Here is a 26,173-nt window from a genome sequence, read left to right as displayed (position 1 = left end):
CTTGTGGGGCCCCAGTGTTGAGGATCAGCGGGGTGGAGATGTTGTTGCCTACCCTCACCACCTGGGGGCGGCCCGTCAGGAAGTCCAGTACCCAGTTGCACAGGGCGGGGTCGAGACCCAGGGTCTCGAGCTTGATGACGAGCTTGGAGGGCACTATGGTGTTGAATGCCGAGCTGTAGTCGGTGAACAGCATTCTCACATAGGTAGTGCAGTGTGCAGTGTGGTTGAGATTGCATCGTCTGTGGACCTATTTGGGCGGTAAGCAAATTGGAGTGGGTCTAGGGTGTCAGGTAGGGTGGAGGTGATATGGTCCTTGACTAGTCTCTCAAAGCACTTCATGATGACGGAAGTGAGTGCTACGGGGCGGTAGTCGTTTAGCTCAGTTACCTTAGCTTTCTTGGGAACAGGAACAATGGTGGCCCTCTTGAAGCATGTGGCAACAACAGACTGGGATAGGCATTGATTGAATATGTCCGTAAACACACCAGCCAGCTGGTCTGCGCATGCTCTGAGGGCGCGGCTGGGGATGCCGTCTGGGCCTGCAGCCTTGCGAGGGTTGACACGTTTAAGTGTTTTCCTCACGTCGGCTGCAGTGAAGTAGAGTCCGCATGTTTTGGTTGCGGGCCGTGTCCGTGGCACTGTATTGTCCTCAAAGCGGGCAAAAACGTTATTTAGTCTGCCTGGGAGCAAGACATCCTGGTCCGTGACGGGGCTGGTTTTCTTTTTGTAATCCGTGATTGACTGTAGACCCTGCCACATACCTCTTGTGTCTGAGCCGTTGAATTGCGATTCTACTTTGTCTCTATACTGACGCTTAGCTTGCTTGATTGCCTTGCAGAGGGAATAGCTACACTGTTTGTATTCGGTCAAGTTTCCGGTCACCTTGCCCTGATTAAAAGCAGTGGTTGTGCTTTCAGTTTCACGCAAAAACTGCCATCAATCCACGGTTTCTGGTTTGGGAATGTTTTAATTGTTGCTATGGGAACGACATCTTCAAGGCACGTTCTAATGAACTCGCTCACCGAATCAGTGTATTCGTCAATGTTGTTGTTTGATGCAATACGAAACATATCCCAGTCCACGTGATGGAAGCAGTCTTGGAGTGTGGAATCAGCTTGGTCGGACCAGCGTTGAACAGACCTCAGCGCGGGAGCTTCTTGTTTTAGTTTCTGTCTGTAGACAGGGATCAACAAAATGGAGTCGTGGTCAGCTTTTCCGAAAGGAGAGCGGGGCAGGGCTTTATATGTGTCGCGGAAGTTAGAATAGCAATGGTCCAAGGTTTTTCCAGCCCTGGTTGCGCAATCGATATGCTGATACAATTTAGGGAGTCTTGTTTTCAGATTAGCCTTGTTAAAATCCCCAGCTTCAATGAATGCAGCATCAGGATATATGGATTCCAGTTTGCAAAGAGTCAAATCAAGTTTGTTCTCCAGTTCTTCTCCAGTTATGGAGGGCCACCCGCCGCCTGCAATGTTAGACCCTCCGGCCCTCGCACCTGGGGAACCACCTGACCTCGCCTCTGGGGCCCAGCCGGGCCCTGCCTCCAAATCCCTGACGAGCCTCACCCAGAGGTCCCCACCTGCTCCACCATGGGAGCCATTGCTTTCAGCAGTGTTAAAAGAGTCACCAACCTCCGTAGCAGCCAGTAAGCTGCCAAAGACAGCTGTGGCCGTCGTGCCATATTCCTCCACCACAGTAGGTGCTCCATCTGCCCCTCTTCTCTGCCTGTCCTGCTAGATAGGACTAAGTGCTTCAAGACAAAGTCCCCAATTCAGGCCTTTTCCGATATGTGGGTTTCCATAAGAAATCCAGAGATGGCTGCAAAAAAAGACCATGCCTGACTTTCCCCAAATTCCCGTTTGGGTGATTTATTTCTCCCCTTCTTAGTTGTCTGTCACAGCTTCTTGATTTCAGCCAATCTGTGTGCCCGAATGGACATTTGGACTCTGGCTCCTCCCACCCTAGCTCAGAGTGGTTATCGTCTTCAGCCGATGAAGACGCAAAGTTTGGCTAGAGAACTACTTTTCAGTGTTTTTTCTAGAAATGTCTGTGCGTGCATCTGCAATAACCATAAAGATCACTTCTACACTGTGTGTGTGTGTGTGTGTGTGTGTGTGTGTGTGTGTGTGTGTGTGTGTGTGTGTGTGTGTGTGTGTGTGTGTGTGTGTTTGTGTGTGTGTACTAATGTCTGGTGGGGGACTAGAGAATACAACTCTGGATATGGACACATCTGTTCCTTCCAGACCGCTTGTAGTGGGTCAGAACAAGGTAGAGTCAGCTTAAGTCACTAGCGGATGAGGGCATCTTCAGCGTTTTTACAAATGGCTCAAGAAAAAGTGAGTCACCCAGTAAAATACTACTTGTGTAAAAGTATCTGCTTTAAAATGTACTTACGTACAGTGGTGGAAAAAGTACTCAATTGTCATACTTGAGTAAAAGTAACAAGTAAATGCAATAAATCAAATTCCTTATATTTAGCAAATCTGACTGCGCAATTTTCTTGTTTTTATTTAGTTTAAAAACAGACGGGCACGCTCCAATACTCCAACGCTCCAACACTGTTTACTGAGTCCACCAGATCAGAGGTAGTAGGGATGACAACGCATTATATTGATATGTGCATGAATTGGGCCATATTTCTGTCCTGCCTGGACATTCAAAATGTAATGAGTACTTTTGGGTGTCAGGGAAAATGTATGGGAGTAAAAATAACTGTTTGAACTGTAGTGAAGTAAAAGTTGTCAAAAATCTAAATAGTAAAGTAAAGTACAGATACCCCCCAAAACTACTTAATTAGTACTTTAAAGTCCTGGACTTCCTGACGGGCCGCCCCCAGGTGGTAAGGGTAGGTAACAACACATCTGCCTCGTTGATCCTCAACACAGGGGCCCCTTAGGGGTGCGTGCATTTTAAGTTTCCTCCCAATATTACATTTTATATACATCACAGAGGACTGAAATATAATGAAACGGGGATGGACCTACCCTGTTTAGTACAATAGGAATGTTCAGTCTTGCAACTCTTTGGACTAATGATTACACCTCAGATCAGCTAGATGCAGGCAAGAGTGTTCAAGGCAGTATTGAATGTGTCACTGTCTGTTACGTTGATTACTCCAATTTGCCTCTCGACCTGGGCAAATTCAAGTATCATGTAGTAGCCTGTTACATTGAGCTGGGTGAATGGAATATGAATGACAGTCATCCAATATGCTTTAATTGAAATAAGGCCATACTCATAAAAAAAACGTCCTACTAATAGTAAACAGCACCGACCGCCACTGGTCTGAATACTTATGTAAATAAGGTATCTGTTTTTAATTTGTAATAATTTTGCTAAAATTTCTAAAAACCTGTTTTCGCATTGTCATTATGGTGTATTGTGTGTCGATTGAAGAATAAAATAAGGCTGTATCGTAACAAAATGTGGAAAAGTTAAAGGGTCTGAATACTTTCCGAATGCACTGGGTAGCCTAGTGGTTAGAGTGGTGGACTAGTAACTGGAAGGTTGCAAGTTCAACCCCCTGAGCTGACAAGGTACAAATCTGTCGTTCTGCCCCTGAACAGGCAGTTAACCCACTGTTCCTAGGCCGTCATTGAAAATAATAATTTGTTCTTAACCTACTTGCCTGCTAAAATAAAAAAAAATAAAAAAGATATCTACATTTAAAAAAAATGTTTTCTCAATGGGCTTTGTTGTACAATTAAAGGTCAATTACATTGCATTTAAAACAGTCAGCAATAATCTAATGAATTCAGAGCTTGGTAAATTATACCTAGGCTGAATATAAGCCTTCCACAACCATAAGACCCACTAATAATTTAATTATTTTATCAAAATAGTTGTACCTGCTTTTTTGTTGTTGCAATAATCACTGATCTGGCTTTAAGGTCAGTCTATAAAAATTCCCTTTTTGTTACAAATTTAACCAGAACCATGCACAATGCGCATTCACTAATAATGTAGCAGGCATTATAGAAAATAAACACAGATCTCATAAACATTCTCTCAAGCACAAGCCCACGTGCTAGTGAGTAGCCAGCAAATATATATATTTCAAAATTTAGCCAACTTGGATTTAGGTATAATCAAATGCTCTGAATTCAGCTAACAAGGCAAAACAGTTAAATTGTTATGAACACAACCTTCTGTCCGTCTCCAACTGTTTGAACAGCATGCTAGCCTGTCCAGTTTGTTCAGATGTTGAAATCAAGTGGCCTACCAGAATGAGAACGAGTTGCCAATTTCTTATATAACGGTTTTATGCTTATTGCACATTTATAAAACACAGACTAAACAGCTAGTTTAACAATATTTTTTTGACAAAAATACTGCTAGCGATACGTGGTACTGTAATGCGCGCTCAACAAACTGAGTATTAATTTTCCAGAATCAATGTTCATGTTCACGTTTTAGTAGTGTCTGCTCTGCTCAAAATTTGAGAAGTTGGATCATAAACAAGGTATGGGTCGAAAGGTTAACTTCTCCTCTATTATAGTAAAATATTGTGTTTAGTGTGTTTTGGTGTCCATATGACCAATTCTGTTGGACCAAACCTCAAATGCAAATAGCGATTAATTAATTGAATTAGTTCAATATATCGCCCAGCTGTAATATGGAGCCAGGGGTTTACACAGCTGGTGCTCAACCTGGGCTCCAAAATACAATTGAAGAGTTCAGAGATTGTGCTGGGTTTTGCCTGCCACTGTCTAGGCCACAGATTGGCTGACCAGGTCACAAGACACAGGTCAGGAGAGAGTTGCCCCAAGCAACAAAGTTTGCCAGAAAAAGATGTGTGAAAGTTGGGTGTCTGTAAAGAATGGTAAGCCCATTCCCCAGCACCTCTCCTCTCTGCAGAGTGAAATGGTGTCCCAGAGTTTGTGGGTTAGACCAGGCTGAGAGAAAGTGTCCAGGAGCACTGTAAGGGTTTTCTACATTGACTATGTAAGGAATCCTAGTTTTTCCACTGATATCACCAATCACACTTTTCAATACAGTCAACAGTGTGTTTGTTTTGAGTTGCTAAATAACACTGTTAAATGTCAATGGTTTGTTGGTCTACCACATTGTTCCTGTGACATTTGAGAGTTAGAGAGAGATGGATAAACACATATTCTACTGTAATCTTACTTCTGCACTCCATCACTTATGCAATAATATTAACTTGAGACAGTATACATGCACATTGTCTTATTTAGAAATGTAATGAAACAACTGTTTTAAACCTCTGTTACATCGATTGATTTTCTGACGTCCAGTTGTTTCCAGGGGCCCCATGTGTGATAGTTTTCCTTGTGGAATTAGTTCCATGGAAACAGCATTCCCAGAGAGTGTGTTTTTGCTAGTTGTAATCACATCTCTGGGCTCTGTAATGGTTGCTAATGAGATGTAGTGCATGCACAGCTTGACTTATTCTCCTGCTGATTGCAGTGGCACAGCACACTGAAAACCAGGAGAACATTAGCTCCTTGTATTGTAGTGCAAACAAATTAGTTGCATTGCCAAACACACTAAGTATTACAGATACAGATGTATTCAATTTGATCAGAAAAGGTTTTTCACTGTCTGATGTGTATTAAAAAGTCTACAGACACTTTTTGTATTCTCACAGAAGACTGGTTTCTGGTCAATATGCAATAGCCTACATTTCCTTAAATAAGCCTGTATGGTCTGAAATGTTGCTAACTTTTTTGATTGATTTAAATTCTTCTGGCTATATATTGTGGCACCTGTTTTCACTCTCCTCCAACTCAAAGTAGCAGTAGGCCTAGATAGTATGCATTACCTCTGATACTGTTCAACAAGATCTGAGGCTACTCTCTCTATATCAGTCACATCCTACATATTGATGACATCTGGTTTATAAGTAACTTCTCAATTCTCCTATGCCACAAACAAGCAAGTGATGTGATTGGTTGTTTAGGAGGTGGTGTGTGTGTGTGTGTATAAGACGTGTGGTAACTGTAGCTTGTTGCCATTTTTGGAGCAGAAGGGTCTTATTCTCACAATGCTGGTATGCTCTCTCACGTACTCTGAACTTCCTTATTGTTTTAGTTTGCTGGGTTACTGTTTCAAGTCAGGGCACCTTCACTCCGCTCTCCAAGTGTCTGTGATATAGGTGAGTCTATTCCCTCAGAAGGACTTATGTTGACAGCATGTACAGTGTATTGTATTTGTTTGCTCTTTTAAAAATCACAGCGCACGCACACTTCAAATCTCGTGCATTAGTAATTTTGGTCACCACAAGAAATTTTATGATGCACTGAAACTTTTCAACTTCCACTGCTGCAAAAAGCTGACTTCTCCTGCTTGCAAATTAACTAAGCTATTTCTTGACATTTGTATGTGACCTTTTGCGTTGTAATCAAATGTTCCCTGTGTTGCGTTTTCAATTAGTGTCAGATTTTAACTATTTTGAACTATGCCTCCATGTCATCAGCAGTAACAAAACAATGTCCTCTGATGAACTACTGCCGACTGGGGTTATATATTGTGGGGAAAAACAACATTTGCGCATTTCATCTCAGTCTGGGTTGTTGTAGGAAGTCACCAGGTTAATTTCGTGTTAAATTTGAGCTCAAATGACCAGTGTGAGGAGCTAGCCATGATGTTATGCTCTGCCTTAATGAGTGGGTGGCATGCTTTAGTTGGTTGATTGCCCTCTACCTAGATAATGGGTGATTCAGTTAATTATTTGGTCATTCATGTTAACACCATTACAGAAAAAACATGTGGAAATGAGTTCATGTAAAAATTCACATGCGAAAACAAGTGTTTTTGTAAGACTTCACATGTGATCACATTTTCACATGTGTAGTTTAAGGTTATCACGTTACCACATTAACTTCACATAATCATAATAATAATAATCACTTCACATGTAATCATGTAATGGAAATGTGTTTTTGGAGCACTTCACGTGATCACATTAAAATTCAGTAAAATTCATGAGTTTTCTTCGTAAGGGCATGCTCTCCTATCACGGTTGGATACAAAGCCTAACCGTTAGCTGTCGCTCACCACCTTAAATAAGCATGCCCCATTCAGAAAATGTAGAACAAAGAACAGATATAGCCCTTGGTTCAGCCCAGACTTGACTGCCCTTGACTAGCACAAAAATATCCTGTGGCGTTCTACATTAGCATCGAATAGCCCCCGCAATATGCAACTTTTCAGGGAAGTCAGGAACCAATATACACAGTCAGTTAGGAAAGCTAAGGCTAGCTTTTTCAAACAGAAATTTGCATCCTCTAGCACTAATTCCAAAAAGTTTTGGGACACTGTAAAGTCCATGGAGAATAAGAGCACCTCCTCCCAGCTGCCTACTGCACTGAGGCTAGGAAACACTGTCACCACCGATAAATTTACTATAATCAATCATTTCAATAAGCATTTTTCTATGACTGGCCATGCTTTCCATCTGGCTACCCCTACCCCGGCCAACAGCTCTGCACCCCCTGCAGCAACTTGCCCAAGCCCCCCTGCTTCTCCTTCACCCAAATCCAGATAGCTGATGTTCTGAAAGAGCTGCAAAATCTGGATCCCTACCAATCAGCCGGGCTAGACAACCTGGACCCTCTCTTTCTGAAATTATCCGCCAAAATTGTTGCAACCCCTATTAGTAGCCTGTTCAACCTCTCTTTCATATCGTTTGAGATCCCCAAAGATTTGAAAGCTGCCACGGTCATCCCCCTTTTCAACGTTAACAAACAGATTACCGACCATTTCAAATCCCACCGTACCTTCTCCACTATGGTTTCCGAGCTGGTCATGGATGCACCTCAACCACGCTCAAGGTCCTAAACGATATAACCACCATCCATAAAAGACAGTACTGTGCAGCCGTCTTCATCGACCTGGCCAAGGCTTTCAACTCTGTCAATCACCGCATTCTTATCGGCAGACTCAACAACCTTGGTTTCTCAAATGACTGCCTGGCCTGGTTCACCAATTACTTCTCAGATTTACATTTAAGTCATTTGGCAGACGCTCTTATCCAGAGCGACTTACAAATTGGTGAATTCACCTTATGACATCCAGTGGAACAGCCACTTTACAATAGTGCATCTAAATCATTTAAGGGGGGGTGAGAAGGATTACTTTATCCTATCCTAGGTATTCCTTAAAGAGGTGGGGTTTCAGGTGTCTCCGGAAGGTGGTGATTGACTCCGCTGTCCTGGCGTCGTGAGGTAGTTTGTTCCACCATTGGGGGGCCAGAGCAGCGAACAGTTTTGACTGGGCTGAGCGGGAACTGTACTTCCTCAGTGGTAGGGAGGCGAGCAGGCCAGAGGTGGATGAACGCAGTGCCCTTGTTTGGGTGTAGGGCCTGATCAGAGCCTGGAGGTACTGCGGTGCCGTTCCCCTCACAGCTCCGTAGGCAAGCACCATGGTCTTGTAGCGGATGCGAGCTTCAACTGGAAGCCAGTGGAGAGAGCGGAGGAGCGGGGTGACGTGAGAGAACTTGGGAAGGTTGAACACCAGACGGGCTGCGGCGTTCTGGATGAGTTGTAGGGGTTTAATGGCACAGGCAGGGAGCCCAGCCAACAGCGAGTTGCAGTAATCCAGACGGGAGATGACAAGTGCCTGGATTAGGACCTGCGCCGCTTCCTGTGTGAGGCAGGGTCGTACTCTGCGGATGTTGTAGAGCATGAACCTACAGGAACGGGCCACCGCCTTGATGTTAGTTGAGAACGACAGGGTGTTGTCCAGGATCACGCCAAGGTTCTTAGCGCTCTGGGAGGAGGACACAATGGAGTTGTCAACCGTGATGGCGAGATCATGGAACGGGCAGTCCTTCCCCGGGAGGAAGAGCAGCTCCGTCTTGCCGAGGTTCAGCTTGAGGTGGTGATCTGTCATCCACACTGATATGTCTGCCAGACATGCAGAGATGCGATTCGCCACCTGGTCATCAGAAGGGGGAAAGGAGAAGATTAATTGTGTGTCGTCTGCATAGCAATGATAGGAGAGACCATGTGAGGTTATGACAGAGCCAAGTGACTTGGTGTATAGCGAGAATAGGAGAGGGCCTAGAACAGAGCCCTGGGGGACACCAGTGGTGAGAGCGCGTGGCGAGGAGACAGATTCTCGCCACGCCACCTGGTAGGAGCGACCTGTCAGGTAGGACGCAATCCAAGCGTGGGCCGCGCCGGAGATGCCCAACTCGGAGAGGGTGGAGAGGAGGATCTGATGGTTCACAGTATCGAAGGCAGCCGATAGGTCTAGAAGGATGAGAGCAGAGGAGAGAGAGTTAGCTTTAGCAGTGCGGAGCGCCTCCGTGATACAGAGAAGAGCAGTCTCAGTTGAATGACTAGTCTTGAAACCTGACTGATTTGGATCAAGAAGGTCATTCTGAGAGAGATAGCGGGAGAGCTGGCCAAGGACGGCACGTTCAAGAGTTTTGGAGAGAAAAGAAAGAAGGGATACTGGTCTGTAGTTGTTGACATTGGAGGGATCGAGTGTAGGTTTTTTCAGAAGGGGTGCAACTCTCACTCTCTTGAAGACGGAAGGGACGTAGCCAGCGGTCAGGGATGAGTTGATGAGCGAGGTGAGGTAAGGGAGAAGGTCTCCGGAAATGGTCTGGAGAAGAGAGGAGGGGATAGGGTCAAGCGGGCAGGTTGTTGGGCGGCCGGCCGTCACAAGAAGCGAGATTTCATCTGGAGAGAGAGGGGAGAAAGAGGTCAGAGCACAGGGTAGGGCAGTGTGAGCAGAACCAGCGGTGTCGTTTGACTTAGCAAACGAGGATCGGATGTCGTCGACCTTCTTTTCAAAATGGTTGACGAAGTCATCTGCAGAGAGGGAGGAGGGGGGGGGGAGGAGGATTCAGGAGGGAGGAGAAGGTGGCAAAGAGCTTCCTAGGGTTAGAGGCAGATGCTTGGAATTTAGAGTGGTAGAAAGTGGCTTTAGCAGCAGAGGCAGAGGAGGAAAATGTAGAGAGGAGGGAGTGAAAGGATGCCAGGTCCGCAGGGAGGCGAGTTTTCCTCCATTTCCGCTCGGCTGCCCGGAGCCCTGTTCTGTGAGCTCGCAATGAGTCGTCGAGCCACGGAGCGGGAGGGGAGGACCGAGCCGGCCTGGAGGATAGGGGACATAGAGAGTCAAAGGATGCAGAAAGGGAAGAGAGGAGGGTTGAGGAGGCAGAATCAGGAGATAGGTTGGAGAAGGTTTGAGCAGAGGGAAGAGATGATAGGATGGAAGAGGAGAGAGTAGCGGGGGGGAGAGAGAGCGAAGGTTGAGACGGCGCGATACCATCCGAGTAGGGGCAGTGTGGGAAGTGTTGGATGAGAGCGAGAGGGAAAAGGATACAAGGTAGTGGTCGGAGACTTGGAGGGGAGTTGCAATGAGGTTAGTGGAAGAACAGCATCTAGTAAAGATGAGGTCGAGCGTATTGCCTGCCTTGTGAGTAGGGGGAAGGTGAGAGGGTGAGGTCAAAAGAGGAGAGGAGTGGAAAGAAGGAGGCAGAGAGGAATGAGTCAAAGGTAGACGTGGGGAGGTTAAAGTCGCCCAGGACTGTGAGAGGTGAGCCGTCCTCAGGAAAGGAGCTTATCAAGGCATCAAGCTCATTGATGAACTCTCCGAGGGAACCTGGAGGGCGATAAATGATAAGGATGTTAAGCTTGAAAGGGCTGGTAACTGTGACAGCATGGAATTCAAAGGAGGCGATATACAGATGGGTAAGGGGAGAAAGAGAGAATGACCACTTGGGAGAGATGAGGATCCCGGTGCCACCACCCCGCTGACCAGAAGCTCTCGGGGTGTGCGAGAACACGTGGGCGGACGAAGAGGGAGCAGTAGGAGTAGCAGTGTTATCTGTGGTGATCCATGTTTCCGTCAGTGCCAAGAAGTCGAGGGACTGGAGGGAGGCATAGGCTGAGATGAACTCTGCCTTGTTGGCCGCAGATCGGCAGTTCCAGAGGCTACCGGAGACCTGGAACTCCACGTGGGTCGTGCGCGCTGGGACCACCAGATTAGGGTGGCCGCGGCCACGCGGTGTGGAGCGTTTGTATGGTCTGTGCAGAGAGGAGAGAACAGGGATAGATAGACACATAGTTGACAGGCTACAGAAGAGGCTACGCTAATGCAAAGGAGATTGGAATGACAAGTGGACTACACGTCTCGAATGTTCAGAAAGTTAAGCTTACGTAGCAAGACTCTTATTGACTAAAATGATTGAAATGATACAGTACTGCTGGAGTAGGCTAGCTGGCAGTGGCTGCGTTGTTGACTTTGTAGGCTAGCTGGCAGTGGCTGCGTTGTTGACACTACACTAATCAAGTCGTTCCGTTGAGTGTAATAGTTTCTACAGTGCTGCTATTCGGGGGCTAGCTGGCTAGCTAGCAATGTTGATTACGTTACGTTACGTTAAAAGAACGACAATAGCTGGCTAGCTAACCTAGAAAATCGCTCTAGACTACACAATTGTCTTTGAGACAAAGACGGCTATGTAGCTAGCTAGCTACGATCAAACAAATCAAACCGTTGTACTGTAATGAAGTGAAATGAAAATGTGATACTACCTGTGGAGCGAAGCGGAATGTTGACCGGGTTGTTGAAGTTCTATTCAGTAGACGTTGGCTAGCTGTTGGCTAGCTAGCTAGCAGTATCTCCTACGTTAAGGACGACAGATAGCTGGCTAGCTAACCTCGGTAAATTAAGATAATCACTCTAAGTCTACACACTCTAAACTACACAATTATCTTGGATACGAAGACAGCAAAGACAACTATGTAGCTAGCTAACACTACACTAATCAAGTCGTTCAGTTGAGTGTAATAGTTTCTACAGTGCTGGTAGACGGTGGACGTTAGCTAGCTGCTGGGCAGATAGCAGTGTAGACTACGTTAGGACGACGAAATACGATAATTACGCAATTATCTTTGATACAAAGACGGCTATGTAGCTAGCTAAGAAGAAATTGCTAAGATTAGACAAATCAAACCGTTGTACTATAATGAAATGTAATGAAAAGTTATACTACCTGCGGACCGAAGTGTAGATGCGACCGCTCGCTCCAACCCAGAAGTATTTGTACATTTACAATGTACCTGGCTGCAGCAAAACTAAAAAGTAACTTTTTAATACCCTCAACAGTAGGTGGAGGTCCTTTGCTAAGGTTGTAATGGTACTCTGGTCTCTTATCTTTTTAGGGTTGATCCGTCTGCGCTTCACCCCCGCTCCCAAGCGGATAGAGTTCAGTGTGTCAAATCCGAGGGCTTGTTGTCCGGACCTCTGGCAGTGCCACAGGGTTCAATTATTGGGCAGACTCTTTTCTCTGTATATATCAATGATGTTGCTCTTGCTGCTGGTGATTCTCTGATCCACCTCTACGCAGACCCCACCATTCTGTATATATCTGGCCCTTCTTTGGACACTGTGTTAACAAACCTCCAAACGAGCCTCAACGCCATACAACTCTCCTTCCGTGGCCTCCAACTGCTTTTAAATGTTAGTCAAATTAAATGCATGCTCTTCATCACTACTCTGGAAGGTTCTGACCTAGAATATGTGGACAACTACAAATGCCTAGGTGTCTGGTTAGACTGTAAACTCTCCTTCCAGACTCACATTAAGCATCTCCAATACAAAATTAAATCTAGAATCGGCTTCCTGTTTCGCAACAAAGCCTCCTTCACTCATGCTGACAAACATACCCTCGTAAAACTGACTCTCCTACCGATCCTTGACTTCGGCGATGTCATTTACAAAATAGCCTCCAACTACTCTACTCCGCAAACTGGATGTAGTCTATCACAGTGCCATCCATTTTTGTCACCAAAGCCCCATATACTACCCACCACTGAGATCTGTATGGTGGGTACATATTCGTTGCCAAACCCACTGGCTCCAGGTCATCTGTAAGTCTTTGCTAGGTAATGCCCCGCCTTATCTCAGCTCACTGGTCACCATAGCAACACCCATCCGTAGCATGCGCTCCAGCTGGTATATTTCACTGGTCATCCCCAAAGCCAACACTTACTTTGGTCGCCTTTCCTTCCAGTTCTCTGCTGCCAATGACTGGAATGAATTTCAAAAATCACTGAAGCTGGAGATATCTCCCTATCTTACTTTAAGCATCAGTTGTCAGAGCAGCTTACCGATCACTGTACCTGTACACAGCCAATCTGTAAATAGCCCACCCAACTACCTCATCCCCATATTGTTATTTATCTTCTTGCTCTTTTGCACCCCAGTATCTCTACTTGAACATCATCATCTGCACATCTATCACTCCAGTGTTAATGTTAAATTGTAATTATTTCGGCCTCTATGGCCTATTTATTGACTTACCTCCCTACTCTTCTACATTTGCACACACTGTACATAGATTTTTTCTATTGTGTTATTGACTGTACGTTTGTTTATGTGTAACTCTGTGTTGTTGTTTTTGTCACACTGCTTTGCTTTATCTTGGCCAGGTCGCAGTTGTAATTGAGAACTTGTTCTCAACTGACCTACCTGGTTAAAAAAAGGTGAAATATATATAGATATTTTTTTAAACATTAGCTGTTATTTATGTGTTGTAGAATGTGGAATAATGGTCACTGTGGAGTAACTGTATGCATTCATTAGGTCTCACTAGGGCTGTGCACAGTGTGTTGTGAGTGTATTGGACATTATAATAATTATAATTGAAAAAGCCAGCTAAACCCCCTAGAGTTGATGTCCGTGCCCCCATATAAATCAAATAGCATAATAAAAACATCTTCATAAATATATGTCCGTTAAGCTAGAGTTATTTATTGGATGTGTCTCAATACACCGCATCTGCCGATGTCGCACTTCCACATCTGCCGATGTCGCACTTCCACATCTGCCGATGTCGCACTTCCACATCTGCCGATGTCGCACTTCCGCATCTGCCGATGTCACACTTCCGCATCTGCCGATGTCGCACTTCCGCATCTTCCGATGTCGCACTTCCGCATCTTCCGATGTCGCACTTCCGCATCTTCCGATGTCGCACTTCCGCATCTTCCGATGTCGCACTTCCGCATCTTCCGATGTCGCACTTCCGCATCTGCCGATGTCACACTTCCGCATCTGCCGATGTCACACTTCCGCATCTTCCGATGTCGCACTTCCGCATCTTCCGATGTCGCACTTCCGCATCTTCCGATGTCGCACTTCCGCATCTTCCGATGTCGCACTTCCGCATCTTCCGATGTCGCACTTCCGCATCTTCCGATGTCGCACTTCCGCATCTGCTGATGTCGCACTTCCGCATCTTCCGATGTCGCACTTCCGCATCTGCCGATGTCGCACTTCCGCATCTGCCGATGTCGCACTTCCGCAACTTCCAGTGTCGCACTTCCGCATCTGCCGATGTCGCACTTCCGCATCTGCCGATGTCAAACTTTCATATCTGCCGATGTTGCATCTGCGGTGAAAGGTGTCAAAGCTAGAGCGGTATTTATCAGACCATTAGACATCCCAAAAATCGGTCCTCTCACAAAATTGTCTGTAGCGTTCAAACAGTTTGGCCCACAACTATTATGACCCCTCTTGAAAGAGAACACGATGGTGTTCTCTGTTTTGCTCTATGTGCCCCACAAGCATCTTGGAACTCTGAAATCGGTACAACCGATCTGCCAACTTCTGTCTGAGGCATCCGAACAGTTTGGACTACACACTAATATTACCCATCTGTGGAAAGGTGAGACTCTCACAAACACATACATGTCAGTTGTTTTGCTCTAGGATGCCCAGACTCATCTGAAGGTCCCCGGTACCAGTTTATTTTTTTAAGTATATATGGAGACAGTTTAGTGCCTTAAAAGTTCCATACAGCTTAGTAGACTCTAATGGGTTAATTCTACAGTTTTTACATACTTCATTATTGTAATAACTTTATACAAGATTATTTGCTTCTTTATGTCACACCTTGATCTGTGTCACCTGTCTTTGTCATTGTTTCCACCCACCTCCAGGTGTCGCCCATCTTCCCCATTATCCCCTTGGTATTTAGACCTGCCAGTTCGTCTTGTTTGTTCAAGCCAACCAGCGTTTTCTGTCTCAGTTCCTGCGTTCTCCAGTTTCTCTTTTCTTGCCCTCCTGGTTTTGACCCTTGCCTGTCCTGACTCTGAGCCCACCCGCCTGCCTGACCACTCTGCCTGCCCCTGACCCTGAGCCTGCCTACTGACCTGTACCTTCGCCAGCATCTGGACTACCGACCTCTGCCTTACCCTGAGCCTGCCTACCGCCTGGCACTGTTGCCCCACCTCTGGTTTCTGACCCCTGCCTGCATTGTCATGTCTTTTCCCTGCCCCTGTTTGGGATATTAAACTATTGTTTATTTGACGTGGTCTGCATCTGGGTCTTACCTTCATACCTGATACTTTGTGTCTCTCATCCATTATTTTAGACCGTTTAGAGCTGATTAGTACTGTGTGTTCCAGAGTAGAATGGTTTCAGATTTAAATTATTATCCAAAGTCCACTTCCTGTGTGTCTGATAATATGACATTGGATTTGATTGTCTGCTGCGTGACGAAACATGTTTTTCTGCTGTGACCAAATTTTCCCAGAAAGATGAGCAGAACAAATCCCTGCTTAACCCACTTTGTCAGGGTTTTTGTGGACTACTCTCCCCCTCCCATGGTAACCTGAAATTGAGAGAATATGAGGGGACTAGAGTGGGGAGCTAAAAGGTCTGGTCTCCTCCTGCAGGCTCCTTTAGAAGATGGCTGATAGCTCTTGGGAGAGGGGTGGGGGTACATTTTTTTATATTTTTTTTATTTTACTAGGCAAGTCAGTTAAGAACAAATTCTTATTTTCAATGACGGCCTAGGAACAGTGGGTTAACTGCTTGTTCAGGGGCAGAACGACAGATTTGTACCTTGTCAGCTCGGGGATTCGAACTTGCAACCTTTCGATTACTAGTCCAACGCTCTAACCACTAGGCTACCCTGCCGCCCCATGGGAGGAAAGGTCACATGGGCTGGGAGTAATTCTGAGTATTGCTGCAATGCTAGCTTTGTTAGATTTTGCCTGTTTTTAGGACATGGAATCAATATGTGTGCATTTGCAAATTGGATGTTATACTTCACCATTTGGATGAGTCACATGACTGTGGCAAAATTTCCCCAACACCACTCATATAATCAATCTGAATGAATTGTTTACAATTTTAGCTAGTTAGAAGAAGTTAATTTCTGCACCTTCATTTCTACTCAGATGTTTTCACTTCTTCTCAGCTATTGTTGACCTTTAGTTGCAGTGCAGTAACCACTTGCTGAATTATTGTAGCCTTTAGTTGTTATAGATTAACAACCTTACCATAAGGGGGTAAACACCTACACACATAACATATTTTTTATACCTTTATTTAACTAGGCAAGTCAGTTAAGAACAAATTCTTATTTACAATGGCCTAGGAACAGTGGGTTATTTGCCTTGTTCAGGGGCGGATTTTTACCTTGTCAGCTCGGGGATTTGATTTAGCAATCTTTTGGTTATTGGCCCAACGCTCTAACCACTAGGCTACCTGCCACCCCAAATATACCAACCACACAAAGGAAAAGAGTACTTCCTGTTATTTGTTTACTGTGACAGTTTCAAGGCAAGAAAAGATTGTCAAAGAGTTTATGATGCTCAGTCAAGTTCAGGCTCTCAGTCATCATCATCATCCCACTATGGAACCAGAAGTGTAGAGAGCAGAGAGATAACTAACTCTCTATGCACACTGGACTCTACCCACACACTCACATATACTTACACTGATACACACACACACTCACATATACTTAGACTGATACACACACACACTCACATATACTTAGACTGATTCACACACACACTCACATATACTTACACTGATACACACACACTGGACTCTACCCACACACTCACATATACTTACACTGATACACACAAACACTCACATATACTTACACTGATACACACACACACTGCATACGCCCACACACACACATGCTTACTGACGCCACACACACACACACACACACATATACTTACACCGATACACACACACACACACACACACACACACACACACACACACACACACACACACACACACACACACACACACACACACACACACACACACACACACACACACACACACACACACACACACACACACACACACACACACTTACACTGATACACACACTGCATACGCCCACACACACATAACATGTGCACAGACGCTTACTGACGCCACACACACACACACACACACACACACTCACCACATACGCTGCTGCTGCTGCTCCACATATGCTGCTGCTACAGCTCAGTCTTATCGATCCTGTCGTGACTTTACCCCTATCTACAGTGCCTTGCGAAAGTATTCGGCCCCCTTGAACTTTGCGACCTTTTGCCACATTTCAGGCTTCAAACATAAAGATATAAAACTGTATTTTTTTGTGAAGAATCAAAAACAAGTGGGACACAATCATGAAGTGGAACGACATTTATTGGATATTTCAAACTTTTTTAACAAATCAAAAACTGAAAAATTGGGCGTGCAAAACTATTCAGCCCCTTTACTTTCAGTGCAGCAAACTCTCTCCAGAAGTTCAGTGAGGATCTCTGAATGATCCAATGTTGACCTAAATGACTAATGATGATAAATACAATCCACCTGTGTGTAATCAAGTCTCCGTATAAATGCACCTGCACTGTGATAGTCTCAGAGGTCCGTTAAAAGCACAGAGAGCATCATGAAGAACAAGGAACACACCAGGCAGGTCCGAGATACTGTTGTGAAGAAGTTTAAAGCCGGACTTGGATACAAAAAGATTTCCCAAGCTTTAAACATCTCAAGGAGCACTGTGCAAGCGATAATATTGAAATGGAAGGAGTATCAGACCACTGCAAATCTACCAAGACCTGGCCATCCCTCTAAACTTTCAGCTCATACAAGGAGAAGACTGATCAGAGATGCAGCCAAGAGGCCCATGATCACTCTGGATGAACTGCAGAGATCTACAGCTGAGGTGGGAGACTCTGTCCATAGGACAACAATCAGTCGTATATTGCACAAATCTGGCCTTTATGGAAGAGTGGCAAGAAGAAAGCCATTTCTTTAAGATATCCATAAAAAGTGGTGTTTAAAGTTTGCCACAAGCCACCTGGGAGACACACCAAACATGTGGAAAAAGGTGCTCTGGTCAGATGAAACCAAAATTGAACTTTTTGGCAACAATGCAAAACGTTATGTTTGGCGTAAAAGCAACACAGCTCATCACCCTGAACACACCATACCCACTGTCAAACATGGTGGTGGCAGCATCATGGTTTGGGCCTGCTTTTCTTCAGCAGGGACAGGGAAGATGGTTAAAATTGATGGGAAGATGGATGGAGCCAAATACAGGACCATTCTGGAAGAAAACCTGATGGAGTCTGCAAAAGACCTGAGACTGGGACGAAGATTTGTCTTCCAAAGAGACAATGATCCAAAACATAAAGCAAAATCTACAATGGAATGGTTCAAAAATAAACATATCCAGGTGTTAGAATGGCCAAGTCAAAGTCCAGACCTGAATCCAATCGAGAATCTGTGGAAAGAACTGAAAACTGCTGTTCACAAATGCTCTCCAACCAACCTCACTGAGCTCGAGCTGTTTTGCAAGGAGGAATGGGAAAAAATGTCAGTCTCTCGATGTGCAAAACTGACAGAGACATACCCCAAGTGCCTTACAGCTGTAATCGCAGCAAAAGGTGGGGCTACAAAGTATTAACTTAAGGGTGCTGAATGATTTTGCACGCCCAATTTTTCAGTTTTTGATTTGTTAAAAAAGTTTGAAATATCCAATAAATGTCGTTCCACTTCATGATTGTGTCCCACTTGTTGATTCTTCACAAAAAAATACAGTTTTATATCTTTATGTTTGAAGCCTGAAATGTGGCAAAAGTTCGCAAAGTTCAAGGGGACCGACTACTTTCGCAAGGCACTGTATATGCACATAGCTACCTCAATTACCTCCGTACCCCTGCACATCAACTCGATACTGGTACTCCCTCTATATAGACATGTCATTTTACTTGTTTTTGTTATTTGTTCACTATGTATTTATTACCTCTGTTACAATTTCTATTTATTTTTTGTCTTTAACTCTGGATTTTTGGAAAATAATTTGCAAGTAACTATTTCACTGGTAGTCTACACCTGTTGTTTCCAAAGCATGTGGCAAATAAAATAAAATTTTGATTTGAGATAAGACTTCAGGTATCGTGGGCGTTTTTCTTTACAACCACTGATAATTCATTGCATTTTGTCAAAGTCACAGATGTTTTGTCTTATTTTACTGGCAGCACAATTCAGTCCCATAAATGTGATGTTAATGTGGCTAAAATATTATTATGTGGCTAAGAGATTATTGACACTTTCACTTAATCATGAATTGGTCTTTGTTAAAAATTGCATTCATGTATGTTTTGCTTTTGCAGCCATTGCCTAAGGTATGTCTTATGATGGGAAAAATCTCTATCTTTTTGTCATTCCCACATGTGGGGACATTATAATGTTGGTGTCTATGCGCTGCATATAGATACTGATTGTGTGTGCGCATGCGTGTGTGTGTGTGTGTGTGTGTGTGTGTGTGTGTGTGTGTGTGTGTGTGTGTGTGTGTGCGATCTAGGAGGGAGGCTCAGGCAGATATGTGTTAGCTAATGCTGTCTGAGAGCAGCTGGGCAGGGCTAATAAACGAACAATAACACAATGACATCACCCAGAGAGAGAGAGAGTGGGGCTGCGTGCAAGCGAGCCAGAGCAAGGGAGAAGCTCAGATGCAGAGAGGCAGAAGAGAGAGAGAGAGAGAGCGTGTGTGAGTGGGAGAGCACTGGACAGTACTCACTCAACATTGACAGGGGATACAGCTCTTTCCAGAAGATTTTGCAGATTTTTTTCCCCCCCTCTCTTCCATTGCACCTCTCCCCCTCCCCCTTTCCCCTTCCCCTCATCCTCTGTCAACCCCTCTCAGCCTTTGCTTCAGGCTGCTCCTCCGGGCATGCTACTTAAGCCAAAGTATGGCCGCTTTCGCAACGCTTCTGTGACCTCCTCCGACGACCTGATGCAGAGCTTAGCCATGAGCGGCAAAGTGGTGGCCACCCCTGTGGTCCTCTCCTCCGCCCCCAGCCTGCCGCTGCCCCCCCTGCCTCCTCTGGAGTCCATCCCCGGGTCCTCCTCTGCAGCCCCGGCCCTAGCCGACTCCCCCTGCCTGGACGGGGAGCAGGACACCACCACCACTTTCTGCATGCTCATCCCCAGGATGCCTCAGTGGAAGTTCTCCAACACTCTGCTGAGCAGGAGCCCCTCCAACTCCAGCTCCAGCTCATGCAAGGACACCGGCAAGACTGCAGCCCCCTCATCGCAGGGCTCGCACGGCCCCAGTGGCCCTTCAGCCCCCAGTGGTCCCGTGGCAAGTCTGGCTGCTGTTTTGAACTCCTGTGACCCTGTGTGTGTCACCCCCTGTTCCCTACAGGCCATCAGCAGGCAGAGATCTGCAATGCGCTCAGCCAGTCCAGGGGGCCATGGAGCAGGGGCTGCAGAGGGCACAGGGAGCCTTGGGGGCCACAACGGCTTCAGGACAGGGATGAACCGCAGGACCAGGGTGGAGGGCATGTGGCTGGGAGGGGAGGACTTCAACCAGAAGGGCAGCTTCATCCACAAGCCCTCCCAGGGATGGCTGCACCCAGACAAGAATATCACAGGCCCTGGGGCCTCCTACATTGTCAGGGTGAGTCACCATGCATGCAGTCCCTCTACAGCTATCTGCATTACCCACATATTATTTTAATTCTGTGTATATTAAAGCATTTCTGCATTACATTTTTTTAAGGGTCGTCTTCCGTGCTGTTAAATACTGTATCTGTCAGGGATAATTTGACAGCTTGTTGATGCTTTCCACCGAGTTCCTGTTATGTTGTTTACTAACAAACCTGTAGAATAGTGAAAGATTTAAGTCCCTTTCGGAGTAAAGCTTTAATAAGACAACACTGTCAGAATGATATCCTGTTTGCAGATGACATTGGGACGTCTCATTCATTGGAAATAATATCAGAATGTTAAGATGATAAACCACCCTAAGTGTGTCTCTTGGATACAACTGGACATTAGGATGCCGGGTAGTGTGTTATGCAGCCAATGTGTCGAGGCTGAGGAGTTAGATGGCTCTCTCTGCTTTATGTGGTGTGATGTAGTGGGCTGGGGAGACTGCGTCAGCCTTCAAGCTTTCGAGGCGGTGGATGTCAGTTGAGTGAAATATAGATAATGGAATCGTAAACTGAACAACAAATATTGCATGTGGTGAATGAGTAATACGTGGAGTGAGTCAGAATCTATATTAATAGAATGTGCATAACAAAGCACAATACTTTAGGTTCGTCTCTAGTTTCAATGAAGTGTGTGTGTGGGAGGGGGATGTTTTGTGATTAGCCTGATTGTTTGCGCCTAAGTGAAGGATTGGATGTCATGTTACTTCAGACAGACATACATTACATCGTCGTAATCAGTGACAACGGTTATTTTGCAAAAAAGCAAATATACAAAGATTTAGATATCATTTCCTGGTCTAAGCTGGTGACTTTGGCTCACAAAGGGTTACATCCGAGGCAGAGTGTTTGACGTCAATGTCAATGATCTCCCCTCCTTTACTCCCACCAGCCTCAATAAAACGACATGGCTCTTTATTAGCCCAGTCTAGGCCCAAGCACGCTTTGTAATTGCATTACACACAGGCACCATTCATATCTATATTCAATTACATTTAATCACAGTCATTTGCATCACATGTACTGGGGAAAACTAGCGTGACATAGCAGGGTATTCTAGTCCATCTGTAGTAGCAGACAGCAGAGAGAGAACACCAGGCAGGGGTTTCCCTCAGCTCTAATCCTGCTTTCCTCACATGCCTAACATAGTCTGCAGCTAAGCATGCTGCAAGGAGAAAAAATACCTAAGAGCATTATAGGAAATATTTCATTACTGTTACGCCCTGCACCAGTTTTCATTAGCAGTTTGCTGTAGCCTACCATTATAATAATATTTAAATGGCCCCTGCAGCCAGCCAGGCAGATAAGATGGCAGTGTGTATATATAGTGTATATATATATCTATATTACTGTCTGCATGACAGCAGATTTCTGCTGCGCTCTGCTTTTCTCTCTGCCATCTTTATATATATTTTTATTTTTTTGATTTAACCTTTATTTAACTAGGCAAGTCAGTTTCGAACAAATTGTTGTTTACAATCACGGTCTACCAAAAGGCAAAATGCATCCTGCGGGGACGGGGGCTGGGATTAAAAATTAAAATAAATTAAATAAAAATAAAAATATTGGACAAAACACACATCACGACAAGAGAGACAACACAACACTGCATAAAGATAGACCTAAGACAACAACACAGCATGGTGGCAACACAACATGGCAGCAGCACAACATGGTAGCAGCACAAAACAGGGTACAAACATTATTGGACATGGAAAACAGCACAAAGGGGAAGAAGGTAGAGACAACAATACATCACGCTAAGCAGCCACAACTGTCAGTAAGAGTGTCCATGATTGAGTCGTTGAATGAAGAGATGTGCTGCTCCCATTGTTTTTATTGTTGTTTTTTATTTTCTTGTTTTACCAGGTAAAAAAAAACACATTCTCATTTACAGCAACGACCTGGGGAATAGTTACAGGGGAGAGGACGAATGAGCCAATTGGAAGCTGGGGATGATTAGGTGACACAATAAGTGCCAATAAGTGCCATGTCATCTTTAGTGACCATAGAGAGTCAGGACAACCGTTTAACGTCCCATCTGAAAGACAGCACCCTACACAGGGCAGTGTCCCCATTCACTGCCCTGTGGCATTGGGATATTTTTTTAGACCAGAGGAAAGAGTGCCTCCTACTGGCCCTCCAACACCACTTCCAGCAGCATCTGGTCTCCCATCCAGGGACTGACCAGGATCAACTCTGTTTAAAGCAAAGGCAAGCCAGCAGTGAGATGAATGCCACATAGTCTTCTCTCTTCTCTGCTGGAGGGAGACACAGGCAGACAGACAGGCAGAGAGGCAGGCAGACAGACACCATTGTGCACATTTCCTCCCAGGCACTTCCTCCCTGTCCCTGCAGCCAGCCGACCACCCCGGCAAGCTGAGGCAGAAGCTGTGGTGTGGTGGCCCTGCATCTGCCTCTTCCACAGCCATTCCACTGCAATGCAGGCCTTCTGAAACCAAACCCACACAGCTGCCATCAATCCACCCTGACCTGGAAAACTGCAATATGAGAAATACTAAGAGAGTTATTCAGCGAAAAGAAAAAAGACTTGCACCTTGGTTGGACTGTAAGGTAGCGACAGTGCAGTATAACTTTTCCACCTAGAAACATGAGCCCCTAGCCAGTATCTCCCTGCATCTATCTAGAGAGCCGAGCATCAACAGCATAGATATTAGATCGACTTTGGCTGGAGACTTGAACAGGATGTTCTTGGATAGAGGGACCAAATTTGCCTCTGTAATATGATAGATACCCTTTGTTGACAGTCACTTCCTTCAAGGCAAGGCAACAACGAAGATGTCGTGTCTTTCAGAGGAAGAGAGCTGGCTAAGAAGAAGGACACATTTTCAGAATTTCTCTGGAATGTTTCTTGGAAACGCTGCATCACAGGTTTCCGGAAGGGAGCATTAGAGATTATGTTGGGGGGGCAGAAGTAGAGTAGAGCGCTCGAAAGCACAGTGTATCGTCCGAGAGAGAGTGACAATGAAGGCATTGAGAAGAAGCTAGAGAGAAGGAGAGGGAAAAGGAGGGAGAGGAGGAGACTGTCTGACTGATGGAAGACTTCCCCTGTCTCCTAATCTGGTTAGGGTGCTTGTTTAGCTCTATGGCAGTGGAGTTAGCCTGATTATTTCTTTCCCTGTCTCTGGCAGCAGCCAGCCACAACAACAGATCCAGACAAACTACACATACAGTAACAAGACATTGATTGAGCTTGAGTCAAATGAGGATGCATAGGTTGGCTAAGCTCCTACACCTGTGAAAGTGAAGGAGACTACATTATACCTACCCCATACACTGAATGTTCAACACATTAAGAACGTTCTTCTTAATATTAGGTTGCCTCAATTCATCATGGGCTCTACAAGGTGTGGAAAGAGTTCCATAGGGATGCTGGCCCATGTTGACTCCAATGCTTCCCACAGTTGTGTCAAGTTGGCTGGATGTCCTTTGGGTGGTGGACCATTTTTGAGACACAAAGTAAACTGTTGAGCATGAAAAACCCAACAGTGTTGCAGTTCTTGACACAAACCAGTGCCCCTGGCACATACTACCATACCCGGTTCAAAGGCACTTAAATATTTTGTCTTGCCCGTTCACCATCTGAATGGCACACACAATCCATGTCTCAAGGCTTAAATATCATCCTTTAACCTGTCTCCTCCCCTTCATCTACACTTTTTAAAGTGGATTTAACAAGTGACATCAATAAGGGATCATTGCTTTCACCTGTATTCACTTGGTCAGTCTATGTCATGGAAAGAGCAGGTGTTGCTAATGTTTTGTACACTTTTGTTTTGTATAGTGGAAGCAGTCAACTTGGTGTGCTCTTTAAAGTAGCACAGTAATGCAAATGTGTGTGTGTGTGTGTGTGTGTGTGTGTGTGTGTGTGTGTGTGTGTTCACTCGGCTGTTTCATCTGTTGTCTATATTGGTGTTTGGTTTTGCGTGGGTGTGGTTGTCCCACTTAGACCTAGAGGACATGTCATAAGAGGCATGTTTTTAATTAGAAAATAAAGATTAGCCACATCCACTCTGCCCCTGGCTCTGTCACACCTAAACACTGTTGGAGATTTTCCAGTCATCGGATGATTTTCAGTAACCTATACTGTTCTCTTTGAAGTAGAAAGAATAATCAATATAAGCTTAAATATTAGACATATGCAAGCAGAATGAAGGATAAACCTATGTGAGTGTCCAAGCTAGATCAACATCGAATTGACCATTGGACATGTAAGGAACAGAACGTAAGCAGAATCTGTGTAGATGAGGCAAGGTAAACTAACAAGACGTGACTGGTCTGGGCCATATCTGATCTTGTGAAAGCTACTGGACACTCACACAAGTTAAGCATACGTTGATAATGTAGGTCTGAACTTGTAAAGACCTTTGGACAGACCCTTTAGCTCAGGGGTATGCATGCCACGCCACCAATAGAATCTATGCCCCAATATCTGAGCCAATAAGAGAATGGAAACTATGTAACAAAGCAAATGGGGTGATGATGTTATGTAAAGGTAAAAATGTATAAAAGCCAAGCACTAAGAATGAGAAGGCAGTCTTCCATGGAGGTGCTCGGCTTTTGTTTTTCTATGCAATAAAAGTCTAATTGAATTCACAAGCTTCGGTATCTGGATAATATTTGTTTTAATACTTTCCACGACAACACCCATGGATTTCAATTGCTAATCAAGACAAATTAAATACAAATGACAAAATGTGTCCTTTTCTGTGAGCTGTGTACCGTTGGGTTTCCGGGCATGATGCATAGACAGAAGAGGATTTTAAAGGAAATGTGGCCTATTTAAACATAATTTAAATTGGCTTAGATCTATGATGTTTATATTACTCCGATGCTGATATGGTTCAATAATACAGCCCATTTAATGTCCTAGTATACGTAGCATACGTATGATGTATAATAGTCTTTTTGGTAGTAGATGGGAGTTCCAGTGTGGCTAATAACAGACTCCAGGGGAGCCCTGGTGATGGAGTAACCTCTCCCAGAGCACTTTCCTGGGTCTCCCGTGACACACACTCTAACAAACACACACGCACGCACGCACGCACGCACGCACGCACGCACGCACGCACGCACACACACACACACACACACACACACACACACACACACACACACACACACACACACACACACACACACACACACACACACACACACACACACACACACACACTCCTTTGGGGCCTCTGAGGCTGCAGTTCCCTAATCTAATACCCATTATTACCACCTAACCAGACCATTACCCCGCCCCTAACACTGCCTGCAAATGACTGGGACTCAGTCATATTGACTATGTTACTATATGGGGTATTAGTACTATGGTATAGATATTTTTCATGCTATACAGTAATGTGTTAACCATGTACTGTATCAGTGAAAAGGGCGGTCATGACAGTTCTTGTAAAGTACTGTATGTA

At 45.0% G+C, this 26,173-nt stretch overlaps 1 protein-coding gene across 3 annotated transcripts in view; it reads left to right on the top strand.

Moving 5' to 3' along the window:
- Positions 1 to 5,990: 5,990 nt before the first annotated feature.
- The window catches only part of LOC135556507 (SHC-transforming protein 2-like), a 34,926-nt gene continuing 14,743 nt past the window's right edge, over positions 5,991 to 26,173 (top strand). The window contains exons 1-2 of one of the 3 annotated variants that reach the window (XM_064989772.1): positions 5,991 to 6,118; positions 20,444 to 20,698. In XM_064989772.1, coding sequence (XP_064845844.1) covers positions 20,468 to 20,698 — 231 coding nt within the window. In that variant the 5' untranslated portion in view covers positions 5,991 to 6,118; positions 20,444 to 20,467. Of the gene's footprint in view, positions 6,119 to 18,862; positions 20,699 to 26,173 lie in introns of those variants that run through there. The other 2 variants (XM_064989770.1, XM_064989771.1) reach the window with 2 other exon arrangements.

Source organism: Oncorhynchus masou, chromosome 15, assembly GCF_036934945.1.
Source record: "Oncorhynchus masou masou isolate Uvic2021 chromosome 15, UVic_Omas_1.1, whole genome shotgun sequence".
NCBI lineage: Eukaryota > Metazoa > Chordata > Actinopteri > Salmoniformes > Salmonidae > Oncorhynchus > Oncorhynchus masou.
The sequence above is the reverse complement of the archived record's forward strand: the minus strand, read 5'-3'. Positions and strand labels throughout refer to the sequence as shown.